General features: G+C 37.2%; 1 protein-coding gene across 1 annotated transcript in view; it reads left to right on the top strand.

The window, feature by feature from the left end:
• plekha7b (pleckstrin homology domain containing, family A member 7b) overlaps positions 1–20,321 on the top strand; it is a 139,720-nt gene that overhangs the window by 70,234 nt on the left and 49,165 nt on the right. The window contains exons 4-8 of the mRNA XM_073836627.1: positions 1,314–1,397; positions 12,537–12,645; positions 14,959–15,063; positions 15,399–15,471; positions 15,838–15,938. Of these exons, the coding sequence (XP_073692728.1) occupies positions 1,314–1,397; positions 12,537–12,645; positions 14,959–15,063; positions 15,399–15,471; positions 15,838–15,938 (472 nt within the window). The remainder of the gene's footprint in view (positions 1–1,313; positions 1,398–12,536; positions 12,646–14,958; positions 15,064–15,398; positions 15,472–15,837; positions 15,939–20,321) is intronic.

Genomic DNA, 20,321 nt, shown 5'->3' with positions numbered 1-20,321 from the left:
CAATATTTAGCCGAGATACAACTTTTTGAAAATCTGGAATCTGAGGGTGCAAAAAATCTAAATATTAATTTTTTTTAAGTTGTCTAAATGAAGTTATTAGCAGTGCATATTACTAATCAAAAATTACGTTTTAATATATTTACGGTAGGAAATTTGCAAAATTTCTTAAAGGGACATGATCTTTACTTAATATCCTAATGACTTTTGCCATAAAAGAAAAAACGATCATTTTGACCCATACAATGTATTGTTAGCTATTGCTACAAATATACCTGTGCTACTATGACTGGTTTTGTAGTCCAGGGTCATACAAGGGTTGGGCCGATAGACGATACCATCATCCATCGCAGATGGCTGATAGACATCACAATGTTGAGGTGGCAGTGTTATTTATATACTATTATAATTTGTACTAATATTTTGTATTAGCTTCTTTTAATATCATTTTTCATTTGGTTTTACTGATTTTTGTTTATGCTTTGTTTATTTTTATAGTTTATTGTTGTTTCAGCCTTGGTAATTTTAATACTTTAAAAAAAATTATTTCAGCCATGTTTTAGTTCTGACATCTGTTTTAACCTCTGTCTACCGTGAAGGACATCTACGCTTTGCTTTATGATCACTAGCGCACATGAAGCATGACTGTTCTTTTAACTGTATCTATCAGCCTTGAGTCCACAGAGAGTCGCTGAGGCAATGTGACTTAATATAGTTTTTTTAAACATAATGGAAATGATGATAGGCAGATAAGTGACATGAGGTGGAGCCTTTTCCCCTCATATAGGACCACATTTACTCACGCGGGGATCCTCCTTGCTCATCAAATTACCCCCAATCGCTCTCTTTAAGCCAAACACACAACGTGAAGAAAAAATGAATAATTGGATTGATGACAGCAGGCGTATTATGTGTGTTAATTCACAGTCCTCTCACCCTTAGAAGCCCCCTGTCTCTGTCTTATTACACCTGATGACAGAGAGATGTTTTAATGCTCTAGTTAAAATGGTGAACGACCCTGTGTAATTGAAATCAATAAAGTTTCTGCAGCGGTTTGTGCTTAGCCCCACACTTTGTGTTAAATAATATGAGTGGGCTTGGCCAAGCTTCAGCACTGCCACACATTCTGCACTCCTGCGGGAAAGTCATCAGAATTCCTCAAACTTAGTGTATTCCTGTAGAATGTTGCTCTTACGGCTACAGTACCCACAGCGGGGGAGGGAAGCGCCAAATTAAATATGATTAATATCAGATTGCTCATTTTGTTTTTCTTCTCTTGTTTTTCCCCATTTCCTTTCCTTTCTTCTCGGATGCAGCCACAACCTGAGGACGACAACGTTCAGGCATCCTGTGACGGGACATATCTCCTCAGAAAACACTGACTTCATTTTACAAGACCAGTGAGTGCTTCTCTTCCTTTTATTCACACTTCCTGCTTTCTCTGAGGGCATGTGGTTAAGAGGTCAATGCAGATTATTTGTATGGTTAGCCATGTTTGTAAAGTTCTAAAGGGACTAAGATTAAATGAATACCTGCAAGATTTTTAAATTGTTCTTTAATAGGTGTGTGAGCAATGGGATGTATAGTAATGATTCACGAGCCACTGATATCATATGCATGTGCTGGAATCTGCAAATCAGCTGGAAATGTCCAGAGATAATGGTAATGATGGCCATTACTGTTATTGCATTTTCCTGTGAAGGTGATCTAGGCATTTTTCAGCTTAGAGCTGCACTATTTGATTTGAAGATATCTGGTAATCTGTGCTTTATTTTGACTGCAAAGTGTTGGGGAAGATCATTTGAACCATCTACGCTATAAACTACTAACATAAATTAGTTAGATGCAGTTTGATATTTGCATCAAGGTTCACAGCATCTTGGCAAAAGAAACTTTCAGTTGAACGTGATGAGGGAGAAAGTCTGGGTGTTATACAAAGTAATAAAAAGACATACATTAAGTAGACAACAAGCTGCACTAATGTAGTCCATATTGCAAGCCGGTGAACTGATGGATTCAGTTGATCAAAAGAATCACAAATTGGTTTCAGACTTAGGCTACATCCAAATATGCATCCAAATATTTGAATATGCATCCAATACATTTATAAATCAGTAGACAAAAAGTACCTCTTGCTTCTGGCGAGATTCTTAAGTGTGCTTCCATTGGACAACTTACTATCCCATAAGGCTCCGGGTGAGGATTTGTGAATGTCAAATGATGTACCATCATTTTACTGTCACATGACAACATGATGTATGCAGCATGTCCAGATTATTTATACTATATATAGGGCCCCTATGAAATCTGTTTTATTTTTTCCAAATTCCGTTTTATTTTTTCCAAGTTCTTCCATTTTAATTCTTCTAGATTCAGTTTTAATGGTTATATATAAAAAAGAATTAACCCTCTGGGGTCTGAGTGTGTTTTGGGGCCCTGAAGAAGTTTTGACATGCCCTGACATTTGTGCTTTTTTCAGTATCATAAAAACATATTAATGGCTAAAGACAAATTGGGCTACAATAATATGTAAGAAACATGAATGTACATGTTTGTGTTTTTGAGAAAATGTTTGTGTGTTTAGTGAAAAACCAAAAAAATTAAGTCACTGAAATAAGCCCATGAAACACATACAGAACATTCACGAGACTTTTGAGAACTGGATGTGGTAGGCTAGAGTTTTTTTTCTACAAAATGATGTGAAAATCACCTCGTTCAGAGAAAACAATATATTAATGTAAATTTTTTTTAAAACAAAAGAGCCCTCCCCAAATGGCCCATCAGTGAGACTGTGACTGTCCGGTAAGAAACGATGTGAGAAGATTCAAAGAATGGAGTTTTAGATTATTTGTATTTTATTAACACAGTATAATCAAAACATACATAATGAAGGTCAAGGACACATTATTGAGCATCCTGATCTAACCACAGAGATGTGAACAGACTTTGTGTCATTTCTGAAAACTGAAACAAAAAGCATGTCTAATTAATTGAAATCATGAAGCTTACACAATTTAACAGCAATTTATTAAAATTTTTAACAAAAAATACATTTTTAAGGCTCTATGAAATTATTATTATTTTTTTTTTCAAAACATTCTGTGTTTTCCAGAAATTTTCTGGATTCCATTCAATGGTTTAATAAAATTTTAATAATCAAAAGCATCTCTAATTTTTTTTATTTCTGGTAAATAAATTCTGATCAATATTTTCTTCTGGCAAATATTACTTAAAAATAATGTTTTAATAATAATTCTATTATTAGTAGTAGTACTATCATTACATTTAGTAATAACTTTTCTGTCACACCAAACTTTTATTTTCACGGGTTGCTGTGAAGACCTTTAAATTTCTGTTTGTGTTTGATATAAAGAGCTAGAAGAAACAGTAAAACGCTCATGTTTATGTGTTCATGCACTCATATATTGAGGTGGCAGAGACTGAAATCACTGCGAGCTTCACGTGCGCTTCAGTATGTGTGTAGTAAACGAAACCACATATCTGCGCCATTTATTCACACAGAGACACACAGAACATGCAGGTTTCATATTTAAATAGCATTTTTGCGGCATAAAATTCCCAGACACTAGACCATATTGCAAATGGATTTACATGCACCGACCTACTTTTAATTTATTCATCCAAAATTTAGCAAATTCAATGATATTCTGCGCTGTACAGTAAATTCCATTTTAATGACTTGATTCTATGATTCCGTCTGTGTTTTCTCCATCGCCGAAATCATAGGACCCTATATATAGAACATTTTTTTTAACCTCATGAAGTACTTATTCAAAAGATGAACCTACCCAGAGAGTATGCAGTCTTAGTTACCGGTTTAAATCAATCAGTCAGTTGACTCATTCAGAGTGGTTCTTGATTTTCTCACTGAACCGCAGATACTTTCATGTCCAACACATAATAAACAGAGAACCAAGGGAATGTTAATGGAATCAATAAGGAACCTGAATCGTTCAGTGGAATTGGAGGATTGCGTGATGTGCTGTTATGGATGAACTTGTTCTTAAGAAGTCATTATCAACAATAAAATAATAATAAAAAAATTAAATAAAAGCTATTTTACAACAATATAAAAAATTGTTAATCTTTTTACTATTCCATTAAAATGCGTGCCACAGCACCTGTTCCTCTCCACTTCCTCTCAATTAATTTCTGTGTCTTCCCATATGTCAGTAAGCTGAGCTGGGATTTCTACCTCATCAGTGCTGTGAGGGTTAAGAGAGCTCAGATTTACATGCCCCGCTGAGATAGATCTCATTCTGTTACTCGCTAACACCAGAGGAAAGAACGAGCCGAGCTAGGGTTTGCTGTTTATTTTCAATGTTCTGCTGCCTGCTGAAACAAACCCAGGTGAAAACTATTACGAAGTTCAGCCACCAAACTCGATTTCCCTGTTATCACTCCATGTTGTCCATATAGAGGTGGGCTCATGGATTCAGAATGTTGGGCTCTCGTAGGAATATCGCACACGGCTATGAAGACCATTTCTCATGCAGATGACAGGTAAGTAAATGTTGCTGCTAGGGTTGATTGATGCTTCTCATTAGGGGCACAGTGCGTGGAGGCCCCGTGCCAGGTTCAGGCTCAGATTAACCGTCATCGGGAGAAGCCTGAGGAGTCACTTGAGCTTTGTGTCACAGAGGGATCTAGTTATTAGTTTACCAGCTTACAGGGCTTGTTTGAGTGCCAAAGAGAAAGATCATGGCCAAATGTGTTAAGTGTGTGAGGAAGTTTGTGTCGATAAGCCGGTGAGACTCTTAATGTTCTGTGGGCTCTTGCATTCCTGTGGTTTGTAGAAGAGAGAAATAGTGAAGTTACAGGACATAACTGGAATACTTACTACTTCTGGCTGCTCATAAGTGCTATTTTGAGCATGAGTCCGGCCTCATTCACTCTTCTTTCCCCATCAGCCCTGCCTTTTCCTTTAGTAATCTGGCTATGGAAACTAACCTCACCCTAACAGCTGTGATATGTGCTGATCTTTGGGAAAAGCCTCTTGAAATATGTAATGATGTCAGCAAAGACATATCAAAATGATTCATCAAAACCAGAATGTTGCTACAGGTTGCCAAGGGTGTGTGTTAGCAAATTGTCGATCCCGAATTCTGGAGAATATGTATTTAGTGCAGTCGACTGGCACAGACACGCCCTGCCTAAATATGTAGAATGCTGATATTTCAGTTGAGTGCCCTTAATACCGCTGCATACTCCCACCCCTCCTCAGCGAAGGGCTAAAATGTGTTCTGCGATCCCATTGGTGATGATGTCAGTGGAAACGTGCGCAGTGATAGGAGTGATTCCCTGATCCCCTGGTAGTGCAGTACTATCGATCTGAATGGCTAATCTAAGCACAGTGCACATCTCAACAAACACTAGGCCATGGTGCATTGTCTGCCACAAAGGCTGACTTCCTTTTGTATGAATTATTCATTCCTCTAATGGCCAAACTCCATACAATACTTATTGGCGACTTTTATTAACATAATTAATGAACATTAGTGCATTATATAATGGCACTATGAAGAATGGCAGATAAATCGCATCATACCCAAAAAGACTTCAGGCTGTAAAGGTGCTTCAGGTAAGTATTGAGTAAGGGTATGAATACTTATGCAATGTACTTTCAAGTTATGACAATTCTGGTTTTGTTTTGACATTATGGTATATGGAGTGTAGATTGATGTAAAAAAATTAATATAAAGCAGTTTAACATAAGACAGCAACATAACAAAAACAGTTATTTTTTAAAGTCAAATAAATGTTAAAATTGATGGCTCTCAATTATACTGTAATGTTAAGTCAATGTATAGTCAATGGTTAAATTTTAGGACAAAATAAGAACAATTTGCTAGAGACACCAGTAGTATTAATATCAGTGATACTCACCTTCAGTCATTAAAATTTTTCCATTACTCAACTACTAAAAAAAAAGTACTGTCTTTGTTATTTCTACATTAATTGCAATTAATTTGAGAAAAAATGTGATTAATGTGCGATTAATTAGTTATTTTTTTAATCGATTGACAGCACTAGTTATATAAATATTAATAGGTCAGTTGTGGCATTCTGCATTTAGATATTTTTGTTTAATGACCTCTAAACTATATTAATTGACCATTATCCTTTCTTACATGCCTGTTTATTACATTGTACAATAATCTAAACCGAATTAATAATTAATGTCCTTTTATTTATATATTTGGTAGTTCAGGCGGTAATCAGGATATTGTACAGTCAGCTGGGTTTTTTTAATAGCAGTTTGAAAACTCCTGTATCATCATGTAAAGTAAGTATAACCTATTATATATGGCTGTATGCTATGTATTATGTAACTTATCCAGGTTATTAGGTCTGAGGCTCCCCCTTTGTGGAGCATTGAGCGTTAGGGAGCAGAATCTGGTCTTCATGTGAGCTTCAGCCAGGATTTTTGTCATCTCTCCAGCATAAAATACAGGCCCTCTGTGCACATCCATTCCAAAGACAGTGCAGGTAAATAATATGAAGCCTAGATAAAACACTAGTAAGTCCCAGGGTGCAAACATACTTCAAACATTTTTGGACGGAAGCCAGTTTGTGCAGTGAAAAATGAGGGGGAGAGGGATACGCCGTTGTTTCAGTCCGCAGCTCTTCCCATGACAATGCTGCTGTAGCTTCCTGCTGTTTTGATGTTGTACACGGGCCACAAACACCTCCTGACTCTGTCACACTACAGGAACTCCTCACATTCCTCAGAAAAAAAAATCTGTTTATGGTTTTGTTGAGGGGCTGTCTGTGTGTGTGCGCATGTGTCAGTTTTTGGACAGGGTTGTTGTGTTTTACCGTAAGCTCTAGCGCCTATGAAAAGCGTGGAGTCAGCCTGACATGTGGCTTGGAAATCTGCTTGCTTTGGTGAGTTTTAGCAGCATAATCCAATTTTTTATTTATTTATTTATTTTTTTTTAGGATTGATGACCTTGTTCAGTTGCATCATGCTTTTATTTTTATCACTAGTTTATTTTCTATTATCAGCACTTGTATAGAATTGTGGTAACAAAACTGGCTCAGATTCAAATGTGATGCCATAGAAATCTGTAAGCATTATTTTTGGTTTATTTTTATTATATTTTATCAGGTTATAACCAAATTTTATGTTTGTTGTGGATTATAATAGAAAATACATAGTCTACATGCAGGCTTGAATATGGTGAAAAAACCTTATACATAATATAAAATACTAATTATTTATTAAATACAAATAAATTAAAGTGGAGTAGATCATATTCTGGCAGCTACAGCTCTATTACAGCTTTTCCTAAAGTTTCTCACCTCACATTGTGTCAATTATACCCTCATGTCCCAAGTGTGTTATTTGATATATGAAGCCGATGATTTAAGAGCAGTAGGTTTTTCACTTCTCTGCTCTCTCAGCACGTTCTAGATTCAACTCATACATCAGAGTTCACCAGATGTGTCCACACCTTCTGTGTGATTTCAGTGATGGTGTGAGTTTCAGATGGTTCTCTAAAAGAGTGTCCCTGAGAGACAGGGCTGTCAGTAAGAGAGCTTTGTGTTACTACTCTGAAGGCCTCTGAGAGTCTACTGCATTTTATAGACTCAATTATATGCTCGAGTACCAGTGGTGCTGTTTTTATTTCACTTACTGTAGGCCTAGTCTCGCTTAGCGACTTTTGACTGTCTAGTGCACTTTTGCTATTAATTCTAGCTAAGAGTCACCCATTTAAACAGGAAGAGACAGTCTGGCTAGCATGTAAGATACTAAATGCAGTCTTGTTTTGTTTTTGCATGTCATTTAGGAACTGTTTTAAAAATAGCAGAAACTAATTTGTAGCCCATTTGGAAAGTAATAAAGACGGCTGTATTATTACAGTATATTCTATTTGTATTTTATGACTTGCCAAAACTGATACACGGTTCTAATCATTAATATAGCTGCAAGCAGCTATTACCGGGGTTCAAGTGCTTTAAGGCATTCAAGCACATATGAAAAAGACATTACATATTATTTAGCAAGCCTGTAGTCATCTTAATCAATGATTTAAAAACAGCATTCTCGCTGTATTGCTATCTTTAAATTAATCACTATATAAAGTTTTGGACCCTGTCATAATCGTTTAAATAATCGTGATTACAATATTGACCAAAATAATTGTGATTATGATTTTTGCAAAAATCAAGCAGCCCTACAACAGGTTTCGTGAAGTTTTGAGTTTTTGTTTAGGCTTTACAGGCTTTTGGGTATATTTGGACAGACCCCTTTTCTAAAAAACCCTGTTATAGCTTGCCAAAGGGTAAATATCAAAAATTTTTGATAATTACTGATCTAGAGAGTTCAGAGAATTGTACTGCAGTGTTTTTCTTTCCAGATTGAGTGAAAAACCTAGGACTATCGCAAAAGTAGGTTTTTCACATCTTTTCAAGCGTTTAACTTCAACATTAACACCACTTTAACATCAGTGGATCTAGAGGCAAAGTTGTTCGGAACAAGGAGGTCTATCGTATGATGCAAATATTGTGTGTATGAGTGAAAAACCTACAATAAACAATCGCTTACATCCTTGGAAAAATGCAATTTCGCCCCTAGTGGCCAATTTCTTTCAAATTTCTCACAGACCATTAGGGCCATGAGTCAACCCGCTGAGTTTCGTTCCGATCACCCTCTATTAACATTATGTAATAGAAGCTCAGAGTTCATTGGCCTATGACGGCTATGTTTTTTGAGATACGCAAATGTACTTATACATGCTTGTGGCACTTTGGACTAAGAATATGCGTACCGATTTTCACGTCAATAGGACAAACTGTTGCATAGTTATGGTCGTTTTTGTTTTTTTCACCAGTTATAGCGCCACCAAGTTGCTAAGTTCCGCAACTTTTTTTCATGTGACCTCAGATTCAGCTCTTACATACGCTTGCATAAAATATTATAAATATAAAAGTTATAGCCGATTTAGTAAAGGTGGCCCTGTCTCTTTCAAACGTCTTGGCGTCCCTTTGCGATGGAGAGTCTTTTTTTTGATAATTATTGATATTCACTCTCCAGAGAATCTTCCTGCACTGGTTTGGTTCTGATCAGGAAAAAAAACTATGACTAGTGCAAAAGTAGTTTTTCAAAAAATGCAAAATTCCTGAAGATTTTGCCAAAGATTTCAATGACATAAGACACTTGAGCTGCGACGGACGGTTAAGGAGTTATGAACGTTTTTGTACTTTTGATCGCTGTACGCCCCTGTCAGGCCGATTGAGGTGAACCCTGGTGACGTTGTAGACAGTGGGAGTACTACCATCCCTCCAAGTTTAGAGTCTATATAACTTACACTATAACTATATAACTAGTTTGGTCTGCCCGATCAGTTTTGCGTGGAGATTGCTGATCCTTGGACACTCTAATAATTACAACATGGTTTCAGCGCTATGTGCTTGAACCCCTAAATATATCTGGTTCTTGCTAGTGAGTGCCTCTAGCTAAGCTTTTATCTTTAGCTTAGCAACATGGATAAGGTGTTAGTGGTACACAAAGCTGAAACCAGAGCTGGAGCTTACAAGGTAGAATTAGGGGAAAGAAATGAGATGTGTGCAGTCTGGTACCTTGTGAACAGCTTTGTTTCCTGGCACACTGACCAAAAAAACCTTACTCCTGGAAGATGTGTTGAGCCAGCCAATCCTATTGCAGTAGGTTATTCAGCCCATTTTATATGTAATATGCATTAGACAGACTATAGGCACTCTCTGGCTGTGCTGTCTGGCTCTGCCCCCAGAATTTGTTTATGGTGTTTAGTTTTCAGAGTGCTCGTTGTATAAACTATTTACCCAATAACAAATTAATTTCGCATGTTTACGGGAAAATGCAACTGTCTATCCGATGAATTCTAACTCCCTGGGTACCAGTCCAAAATGCCTTGTCATTTCCTTGAAGGAGAATTAGAAATGTGACAGATGTTTGGTTGAGCGGTGCAGCTCTCTGGTGGCGTTTCGCTGTAGGTTATACCTTTCCCTGCAGTCTCTGAATCTGACACTTCTCTCTGACAATATCTGGAAGAAGTTTTTTATTTGTTGCCTGCAGTGGCAGCTCTGACAGTTTGTTTCACCTTTCTTCTGTCCTCTATTCCCCCCATCTTCTCCCTCATCTCTCTGGCGTTCCACTCTCTCTGCTGATTTACCCAGAATGTTAAATTAGCATTACCTGAATCTCAATGCAGCTTTTTATGCAGTTCTCCTTATTAGGAAAGAAAAATGGACCCAAATACTTCCAGGAAGCAGCCTGGCTTTAAGGCATTCGTATCAGAGCGATGGTGGCTCTGGCATTTCACAAATGGTTGGTTAATAATTTACTATTAAACACCTATTTAACAAACATTAGTTTTGAAATGAGTGTTTGCACTCTCTTTACTGTAATTCCAGTGGAACCATAGAGTCAGACTAAGTGTAGTGACTTCTGTAAATGCCCTGCATTCTTCAGCTGCAGTGCATTCCTCTACTCTCCTCATCCACAGGGTGCTTACAGCAAGATGAGCTAAATATGGGGTTCCTCTAGCTTCCAAATGAGGCACTGTTATGCTTCATATTGTTCCCATTGTGAATGTGGAATTATGGTTACACCGTGTCTACACCGGACTGCATCCAGTGTAGACAGCATAATAGGTTCTATTGTATTTTGTTGCGTCGCATTGCGCCGCGCTGCTCGCGTCTGGTGTGGACACGGTGTTAGGGTTTTACTTAAGGGAGCTTGTGAGAGGGGTGCAGTGTCTAATGCTGATATTTCCACAATGCTTTGGATGGATGAATAAATGAATAAATGTTAGATAGGTAGGCAGGTGGATCGATGAATCGATAGGTGGACAGATAGATGCAAGTAGGTAAATAGACAGGTAGGTAGTTAGGTGGATGGTTGGATGGATGGGTAGGTAGATATGTAGCTAGGTAAAGTTGAGGTCAAAAGTTTACATACACCTTGCAGAATCTGCAAAATGGTAATTATTTTACCAAAATAAGAGGGATCGTACAAAATGCATGTTGTTTTTTTTAGTACTGAACAGAATAAGATAATTCACATAAAATACATTTTACATATAGTAAACAAGGGAAAATAATAGTTGAATTTATAAAAATTACAAAAGATTACATATACTTGATTATTAATACTGTGTTGTTACCTGAATGATCCACAGCTGTGTGTTTTTGTTTAGTGATAGTTGTTAGTTGTTAGCCCCTTGTTTGTCTGATGTTTTTCAGAAAAATCGTTCAGATCCCCCAAATTCTTTGGTTTTTCAGCATTTTTGTTTATTTGAACCCTTTCCAACAATGACTGTATGATTTTGAGATGCATCTTTTTTACACTAAGGACGACTGAGGTACTCATACGCAACTATTACAGAAGGTGCAAACGCTCACTGATGCTCTAGAAGGAAAAATTATGCCTTAAGAGCCAGGGGTGTAAACTTTTGAACAAAATGAAGATGTGTACATTTTTCTTATTTTGCCTCAATATCATATTTTTTTCATTTAGTACTGCCCTTCAGAGGCTGCAGAAGACACTTATATGTTTCCCAGAAGACAAAATAAGTTACATTTAACCTGAATTTTAAAAAAGTTTTTGATATAGTAAAATAATTAACATTTTGTAGATTCCGCAAAGTGTATGTAAACTTTTTGACCACAACTGTATGTTGGTAGATGAAGGCAGATATAGCTAGGTAGATAGATAGGTAGGTACATAGTATAATGTTTGCTACGACTAATTTCAAAGTTGTTTAAACTGAAATTTTATACCTGACTAGTCTAAAAGTAAGAAACTCTCAGTAGACAGTCAAAAAGAATTGTGTGTATCCGATTTATTTGGAATATTTAATATATGAATCAAATGTTTAATTTTAAATTTTACAACACTAACGGCAATAGAAGCAGCAGACGTGCTGAATGAAAAGGCTGAATTAAAATAAATTAATTTTGACTAGTCGTCTAGTATTTTCAATGTCGACTAGCAGCGGCAGTTCATAAAAGTTGTCCTGAGACAAGAACGGTTATTGTTTAAGTTTTAGGACAACTTTGAAAGGTTTTGTTCCACTTCAGATATTGACTAGTATAGATGGGTAGTTAGCTAGGTATAGGTGGATATTGCTAAGTAGGAAGATAAAGATGGGTATGTAGATGTACTGTAGGCAAGTAGATAGATAGGTACTGTATAGATAGATAGATGTTAGATAGATGTCTTTAAGGTATTTTTATTAATGTGTTGTCACTGTTACCATATCCAGGTCACCTGAGACTAATACTCTCACTAGAGCTCCGTATGCTGAGATATTGTCTGTTGACTACTATTCCCTGTTTGCCCTCAGGGAATGTGTTTGTCATGTGTTACTTGAGTGCTTCTAAGTCTCTTCCTCTCTTGAAAACTGTGTCCCCAGGCTCTGCTTTACTATGTTGGTTATTAAATTACAAGAATGTATCTTGATTTCACTGTGTATTAGTAACCACACCTTATACCTGGTGAAAATCATGTCCTTTATTTCTGACTTTTGCAGGGCAAATTTACGCATGTCCAAGCCACCACCAGAGCCGAGGCCTCCCAGCATGGTCAGCGAGTCCTCTGTCGCCATCTCATCCCCTGCCGACACCACCACAGGATCCAGGGTGAGAATTCCAGCCATGTTCAGTGCTGATCAGAGACTGGTTTAATGCGGTCTGCCGTGGTGCTGATTCTCAATAAAGGCAAACAGTTACGCAGAACGCTTCCAGTGCCTGAAAGTGCCAAGCTGGCTAATTATCCAGAGAGCCTCACCATTCCTAATGTGTGTGTGTATCTCATATTAAATCATATTGAAAACTGATAATGTTTTTATAGGTAATAGGGGAGTGTAAATTGGCCTCATCTATTTTGCTATATTCCTCCAATTTTGATAAATGACCCTAGCAGAAGGTATAATAGGTTACTGATTTTTCTAGCACTAGAGAAGCTCGACTTAATCTCCTGTGCAGGTCGACTGCATTATGCAGAGGTCATGAGGTAATATTGCATAGAACATCTGCAGGGGATTGAGAAATTTACAGAATGTCTTTCGCTACTTCCTGCTAATTAAATCTGAGCGTGTGTGGCACAGTTACACTCTAGGTGCAAAAGCAGTAGAACTGTTTTACTGGTGCCCATAATACTCTGTCTTGGTCTGGTTCATGAATTTACAATGCCATATATAGAGTTTTTCCAGGTTTTACAAAACATTGGCTATACTAGAGGTAAAAGACCTAACAAGCTGTCACATTTCAGGCTGGGTCTGAGTGTTTTTCCATGTGAAATATTGAATAAATTTAAAATATATTCAGTTGAGATCAAAAGTTCACATACTCCTTGCAGAATCTGCAAAAAGTTTTTTTTTTATTATTATTTTATAAAAATGACCCTGTTCAAAAGTTTATGTACACTTGATTCTTAATGCTGTGTTGTTACTGTATGTTGTTCATGAGTCCCTTGTTTGTCCTGAACTATTAAACTGCCCGCTGTTCTTCTCAAAAATCTTTTAGGTCCCACAAATTCTGTGGTTTTCAGCATTTTTGTGTATTTGGCCCCTTTCCAACAATGACTGTATGATTTTGAGATCCATCTTTTCACACCGAGCTAACCTGAGGGACTCATATGCAACTATTACAGAAGGTTCAAACACAAGAAGGAAACACAATTCATTAGGAGCTCGGGGGTGAAAACATTGCATTGAAGATCAGGGTCAATTTAACTTACTTTGTCTTCTGGGAAACATGCAAGTATCTTCTGTAACTTCTGAAGGGCTGTACTAAATGAAAGTCAAAGGCAAAATCAGAAAAATGAACACCTCTTCATTCTGTTCAAAAGTTTCCACCCCCCAGATCTTAATGCATTGTGTTTCCTTCTGGAGCATCAGTGAGCGTTTGAACCTTCTGTAATAGTTGCATATCAGTCCCTCAGTTGCCCTTAGTGTGAAAAGAGTTCAAATACACAAAAATGCTAAAAAAAAAAAAAACACAGAATCTGTGGGACCTGAAGGATTTTTCTGAAGCAGGCAGTTTAACTGTTCAGGACAAACAAGAGACAAACAAAAAACACAGATGCGGAATCAAGTGTATGTAAACTTTTAAATGGGGTCATTTTTTAAATATAACTATTATTTTTTTCTTGTGGACAATATGTAAAGGTCTTTTATGTGGAATATCGAAATAATAAACAACATGCATTTTGTATTATCCGTCTTATTTTAGTTAAAATAATTAATGTTTTGCAGATTCTGCAAGGTGTGCGTAAACTTCTGACATCAAATGTAATAATTACAATTTTAATAATAAATAATTAATAATAAATATAATTAATATTATATAAGTATTTTTGCATACATACATGTTTTAGTTTTTCTCAGATCTTCTTTGCAGAGATGCAGAGATGCAGATACACATTTAAGTTTTAATGGCCTGGCCTGACACACATTGACTCCGTCACTGTGTGGTAAAGAGTCTGATGCTGGCCTGTCAATGACAGGACTGTGTCAGCATCATATGAGCTTTCACAAACCGATCGATCAGTCCCAGAGGCCCGCATCTCTGCGTGCACACACAAATACACGCTTTACTGGGAATGAACCAGACTCCTGGTGGGCATCAGTCCTCATCTCACAATTTTTTATTTATTTATTTTTTAATAAAAATCTAATTTTACTCTCAGCTAACACAGGTAAGAAAACCTGTGTGGACCCTCATTTAGTGGCACATTTAGGCTGACAAATGATCAGTTGAACTGAACTTTATAAAGATCAAGATTAATAAATACCACAAACCATGTTATTGTAAACATTTTGCAGTAAAGGTGTTTTCCTTGGACATAAATTGGCCCCAGAAAATACTTTTAGATGCCAATTTATCATACTGTGTATATATGCATATTTAAATGCAAATTAAACAATTTTTTTCTTCTTTTAAATATCACAGAGTTTGAAGCCCAGCGGGAAGGTGCATTGCTTTGGCAAGCGTGACCATTCCATCAAAAGGAACCCTAATGTCCCAGTGGTGGTGAGAGGATGGCTCTACAAACAGGTGCGGCCCTCAAAAATCAAACCCTGATGCGGGTGATTACAGAATCTGATTTTGATCTGAACTGAATGGTGTTCAGATGTTAGATTAGCTTTTAATTAAGCCTTATGGTGAACTAAGACCCACAGGCAATAAACTAATTAACTGAGCATATTATTCAAAATAACATATTTTATTAATATCCAGTCTGAACAGAGCGGCCTCCAATTAAATGCTAATAAAAATAATATATTTACATTGGTTGGTAATGATATATGATTAACTGTTTATTATTATTTTAAAGGATAACATCTGAAAATGTTTTGTGGGCTAAAATGTTACTGTTCTTTCACCATCAGGATAGCTCAGGCATGAGACTGTGGAAGAGGAAATGGTTTGTGTTGTCTGATTACTGCCTGTTTTACTATAAAGGTGAGTTTAATACTCAGCTTTAATTAGCTGCAATTATCTAAAACAGTCTTTAATTTTATTGCACAATAATCACATTTTTTTTACTTAACTAAAACACTCAATTTCATTAATACATTATTATAAGCTTACCTACAATTAAATAAATTATAGCAGGTTTTGCATTTACTATTTTTATCCTTATTTTTTGCACAGATCATATTGAATAATAAAATGATATTACCACAGTCATTTTTAGGGCAAATTGTGGCATTACTTCATTGCTGTCATCTGTGTCTAAGAGTATTGCCAACAAACCAATTACTGTTATTATATGCTAATCTAACCATTTTCAACCATTTTTACCTAACATCTGTACTTTGCTCACAGATAGTCGAGAGGAGACGGTTCTGGGTAGCATTCCTTTGCCCAGCTATGTCATTTCCCCCGTGGGACCTGAGGACCACATCAGCCGCAAGTACGCCTTCAAGGTAAGAGCATACACTCTAATGCTACTCTGTTCCTGTGTGTAGGCTCACCTTCACTGGCTTCTTTAGCTACACCCTCAGGAAGTCTATGTGATGTGGCATATTATCAGTGGTGTTGTGTGGGCAGCAGTCAGGAATGATTGATTAATGTTGCAGTTGTTTGGCCCCTCTCTCTGCCCTCTTCTGACCACAAAAATCACTAAGTAAGCTTTGTCCGCTCAGGGTGCTCACAATCTCATATGGGACTCTACTAATTTTAACTAATTACGTTCCTCTATTTAGTTACCTTGTCATGAAGACAAAAAACCCTAAACCAGATCATTTTTCTTGTTATGGAAGAAATATATTTCTGGCTGTAAAATTTGATAGAATAAGCCAGGTTCGAAATGTCTCATATTTTATATGAGTACATCAGACTGTACAAACTATTAAAATGGTTAGAAGCTGTAAACTGTATAGTTAATGAACTTTATTACTTGTCAAAAGAATTGTTTATTAAAAAATGTTTATTATATTTATTAAAAGCAACACTAATGGAGAATTTAAAAAATGATTTTAATTTATCATATTGCTGATACCACCAGTTTTTAAGTTTTGTAATGAGCTTTGTGTTGTCTTTCAGCATGCTTTAAATGTGGTAAAACACTGCTTCTCATGACTTTTTCTTTAAATTTTGGAACAGCCTGTCTCTTTTTCACCAGTATTGTTCCCCTCGATGTCTGTCAGCACAGTGCCGTCATCACTGAAGCTGCTGTTTGCTCACAGTAATTCACAACTTGATCAAGTTTTCCACAGTCCTGTTCTCTTTCACAGAGCGGACATGGGAACATCATTATCTAAACTCTTCTCTAAGTGAGGTCTGTTGATGGCAAGCTTCCATTGAGCCTCACAAACTCAGTTTACTGCGGTCCGGCGGACAGTGAAATAATGTTTAAGAGCAGAATATCCCAGAAGTCTTAGAATCATGTATATCACACCTACTGCTCTGGAAAATCAAGTCTGGCTTAAACCTTTGTACCATGGAGGTGGAAAAAACAGCAGTTTTTAACTGATAACTACTCTCTAACTTTGGAATTTGTATCAAGCTTTTCTTTTTTTGCTTAATATACCTCAGTCTACTGAAGAACAATACTCCAGGAATGTTTGAACCCATCACTTTGGCATATTCATTTCCTCTGCTCAGTCATCCTTCCCCGTGGGTACATGGTGCATCGTTCAAACTCCATTACCCTGCCTGTATTCCCCAGTGCTGGAATTTGTTTGACTATTGTGCCAACAGGCAGATTAATTATACATCTACTCTATTTCTAATATCCTCCCTTTTACTTGCCCTACAGTCTGTAATGTACCAGAGCAAGGTGAGAGGCCTTGTTCTCTCATTGGCGCTCTGGGTGTTAATTAGCAGGTTGTTAGTTAGGAGATCTCCATCAGTGAAACTAGCCAGCAGCTATTTGAACATCTGGCTGCTTTATTTTCATTTGAATTAGACCCCAAGGTCTGCTGTTTGTCTAATGTTTTCTGCTCTAACTGTCTTCTCTTAGTCAGCAATTAATTAGTTTGAGTGCATTCTGTATGTGAAGACGAGTCTTGCATGTTTATTTTTTGTAATATTAAGACATCTTTAGAACTGTCTGTAGTAGGGCTGTCACATCGATTCAATTCGAGTACTCGATTTTTAAAAAATCCTCGGGTGCATTTTGCCCGTGTCGAGTAACTGGCAAAATAACGGAACATGAACGCCTTAGACCGTTTTCCAAGGCTGCATGATGTATTAAACCCATTTAAAATCATAATAAAGCATAATGCTATTGTGAATTTACAAATGCTATGATTCAATTAAATAAATATATGCAATTCAGGCTTAAAGGAGAAGTTCCTTTAAGCCTGCACTTCCAGAACAAAAATTGAAAGATAACGTACTCACTCCCTTGTCATCCAAGATGTTCATGTCTTTCTTTCTTCAGTTGTAAAGAAATAGTTTTTTAAGGAATACATTTAAGGATTTTTCTCCATATGACATAGGAGGCAGGATTGGGAAAGATCCTCGAGTTGGGATTCGAACTTGGGATGCCTGTAGTGCAACAGCACTGTATGTCGCGCTACCCACAAGGCTGTTGGCACTGACGAAGTTGTCAGTAATTTTAAAGGTTGTTTTTTCACTGTGATTTTTATTATCACAAAAAAATATTCTAATTATCAGATTACTCAATTAATCGTCAGAATAAACGACCGATTACTCGATTACCAAAGTCATTGTTTGTGACAGCCCTAGTTTGTAGTAAGGTTAACTTTTTATTTAAATATAATCTCTTGGTCAAAGGCAGCTTATTTAGGTGACCAACTTGAGCCCTTTTTTAAATCTGCATGGGGAAATCTTTTTGCCCTTACGCAAAATTCTAGATTGTGTGAATTTCTATTGAAATGACTATAGTCGTGGCCAAAAGTTTTGAGAATGACACAAATATTAGTTTTCACAAAGTTTGCTGCTCAACTGCTTTTAGATCTTTGTTTCAGTTGTTTCTGTGATGTACTGAAATATAATTACAAGCACTTCATACATTTCAGAGGCTTTTATCGACAATTACATGACATTTATGCAAAGAGTCAGTATTTGCAGTGTTGGCCCTTCTTTTTCAGGACCTCTGCAATTCGACTGGGCATGCTCTCAATCAACTTCTGGGCCAAATCTTGATTGATAGCAACCCATTCTTTCATAATCACTTCTTGGAGTTTGTCAGAATTAGTGGGTTTTTGTTTGTCCACCCGCCTCTTGAGGATTGACCACAAGTTCTCAATGGGATTAAGATCTGGGGAGTTTCCAGGCCATGGACCCAAAATTTCAACGTTTTGGTCCCCGAGCCACTTAGTTATCACTTTTGCCTTATGGCACGGTGCTCCATCGTGCTGGAAAATGCATTGTTCTTCACCAAACTGTTGTTGGATTGTTGGAAGAAGTTGCTGTTGGAGGGTGTTTTGGTACCATTCTTTATTCATGGCTGTGTTTTTGGGCAAAATTGTGAGTGAGCCCACTCCCTTGGATGAGAAGCAACCCCACACATGAATGGTCTCAGGATGCTTTACTGTTGGCACGACACAGGACTGATGGTAGCGCTCACCTTTTCTTCTCTGGACAAGCCTTTTTCCAGATGCCCCAAACAATCGGAAAGAGGCTTCATCAGAGAATATGACTTTGCCCCAGTCCTCAGCAGTCCAATCGCCATACTTTTTGCAGAAGATCAATCTGTCCCTGATGTTTTTTTTGAATGTTTTCTTTGCTGCCCTTCTTGACACCAGGCCATCTTCCAAAAGTCTTGGCCTCACTGTGCGTGCAGATGCGCTCACACCTGCCTGCTGCCATTCCTGAGCAAGCTCTGCATTGGTGGCACTCCGATCCCACAGCTGAATCCTCTTTAGGAGACGATCCTGGCGCTTGCTGGACTGTCTTGGACGCCCTGAAGCCGCCTTAACAATGCAGTGGAAAGTTTTTTTCGGGATTAAGTTAATTTTCATGGCAAAGAAGGACTATGCAATTCATCTGATACTCTTCATAACATTCTGGAGTATATGCAAATTGCTATTATAAAAACTTAAGCAGCAACTTTTCCAATTCCCAATATTTATGTAATTCTCAAAACTTTTGGCCACGACTGTAGATTTGCACATGAAAGTTAACAGAATAATGGTAAATGTGACTACAGTTTTATGAGCATGAGCAGTTCTGAATCTTGTCTGTTAATGATCAGGGTTCTTTTTAGTGAATCAAAAACGTCCAATTTCTGAATTAATAATTCTTATGAGTATCTTTTAAGTGAGTCAACTGTTTGGTTGTTGACATTGTGTAGTGTTTTATAAATATTAATGAATGAAATCTTTTGTTTCCAACAACTATAACTAGGGGTGTGCGATATGACGATTTTTGATCGTGGACGATTAAAATGTCTCCACGATCTGCTTTTGAATAAATATCGTAGTATCGTGCTACAGTGTGCCTCCGTCTTAATATACTGTACATTCACTCACGGGACACTGCACTTATTCATATTCGCGATCACAAAAGTACATTATTTGAATGTGCTTCAAAGTCTTGCCGGTAAAATAACGCCATTTGGTCCGCGCGCTGTTCTGGCATGCGCTTCATGAGCGCGTAAACCTGAAGCACGTGCGCTAAAAGCCTGTCAAACAGCACCTGATTACTAAACTGAGCTATCTTTTGCGCTTAATTTGCTTATACTGTCAAAAACACGCAAGGATTACATTTAAACACAGTTGGTTGTCAAAAGTGAAAGTACACAGTTAAGAGAAAAACGGATGCGCGCCTGTATAGATGCGTGCAGCTCTGTGACAGAACTAAACATGCTGCCGATTGTCATTAAAGGGACAGTACAC

Source organism: Garra rufa, chromosome 3 (genome assembly GCF_049309525.1).
Source record: "Garra rufa chromosome 3, GarRuf1.0, whole genome shotgun sequence".
In the NCBI taxonomy this organism is placed as follows: Eukaryota; Metazoa; Chordata; class Actinopteri; order Cypriniformes; family Cyprinidae; genus Garra; species Garra rufa.
The sequence above is the reverse complement of the archived record's forward strand: the minus strand, read 5'-3'. Positions and strand labels throughout refer to the sequence as shown.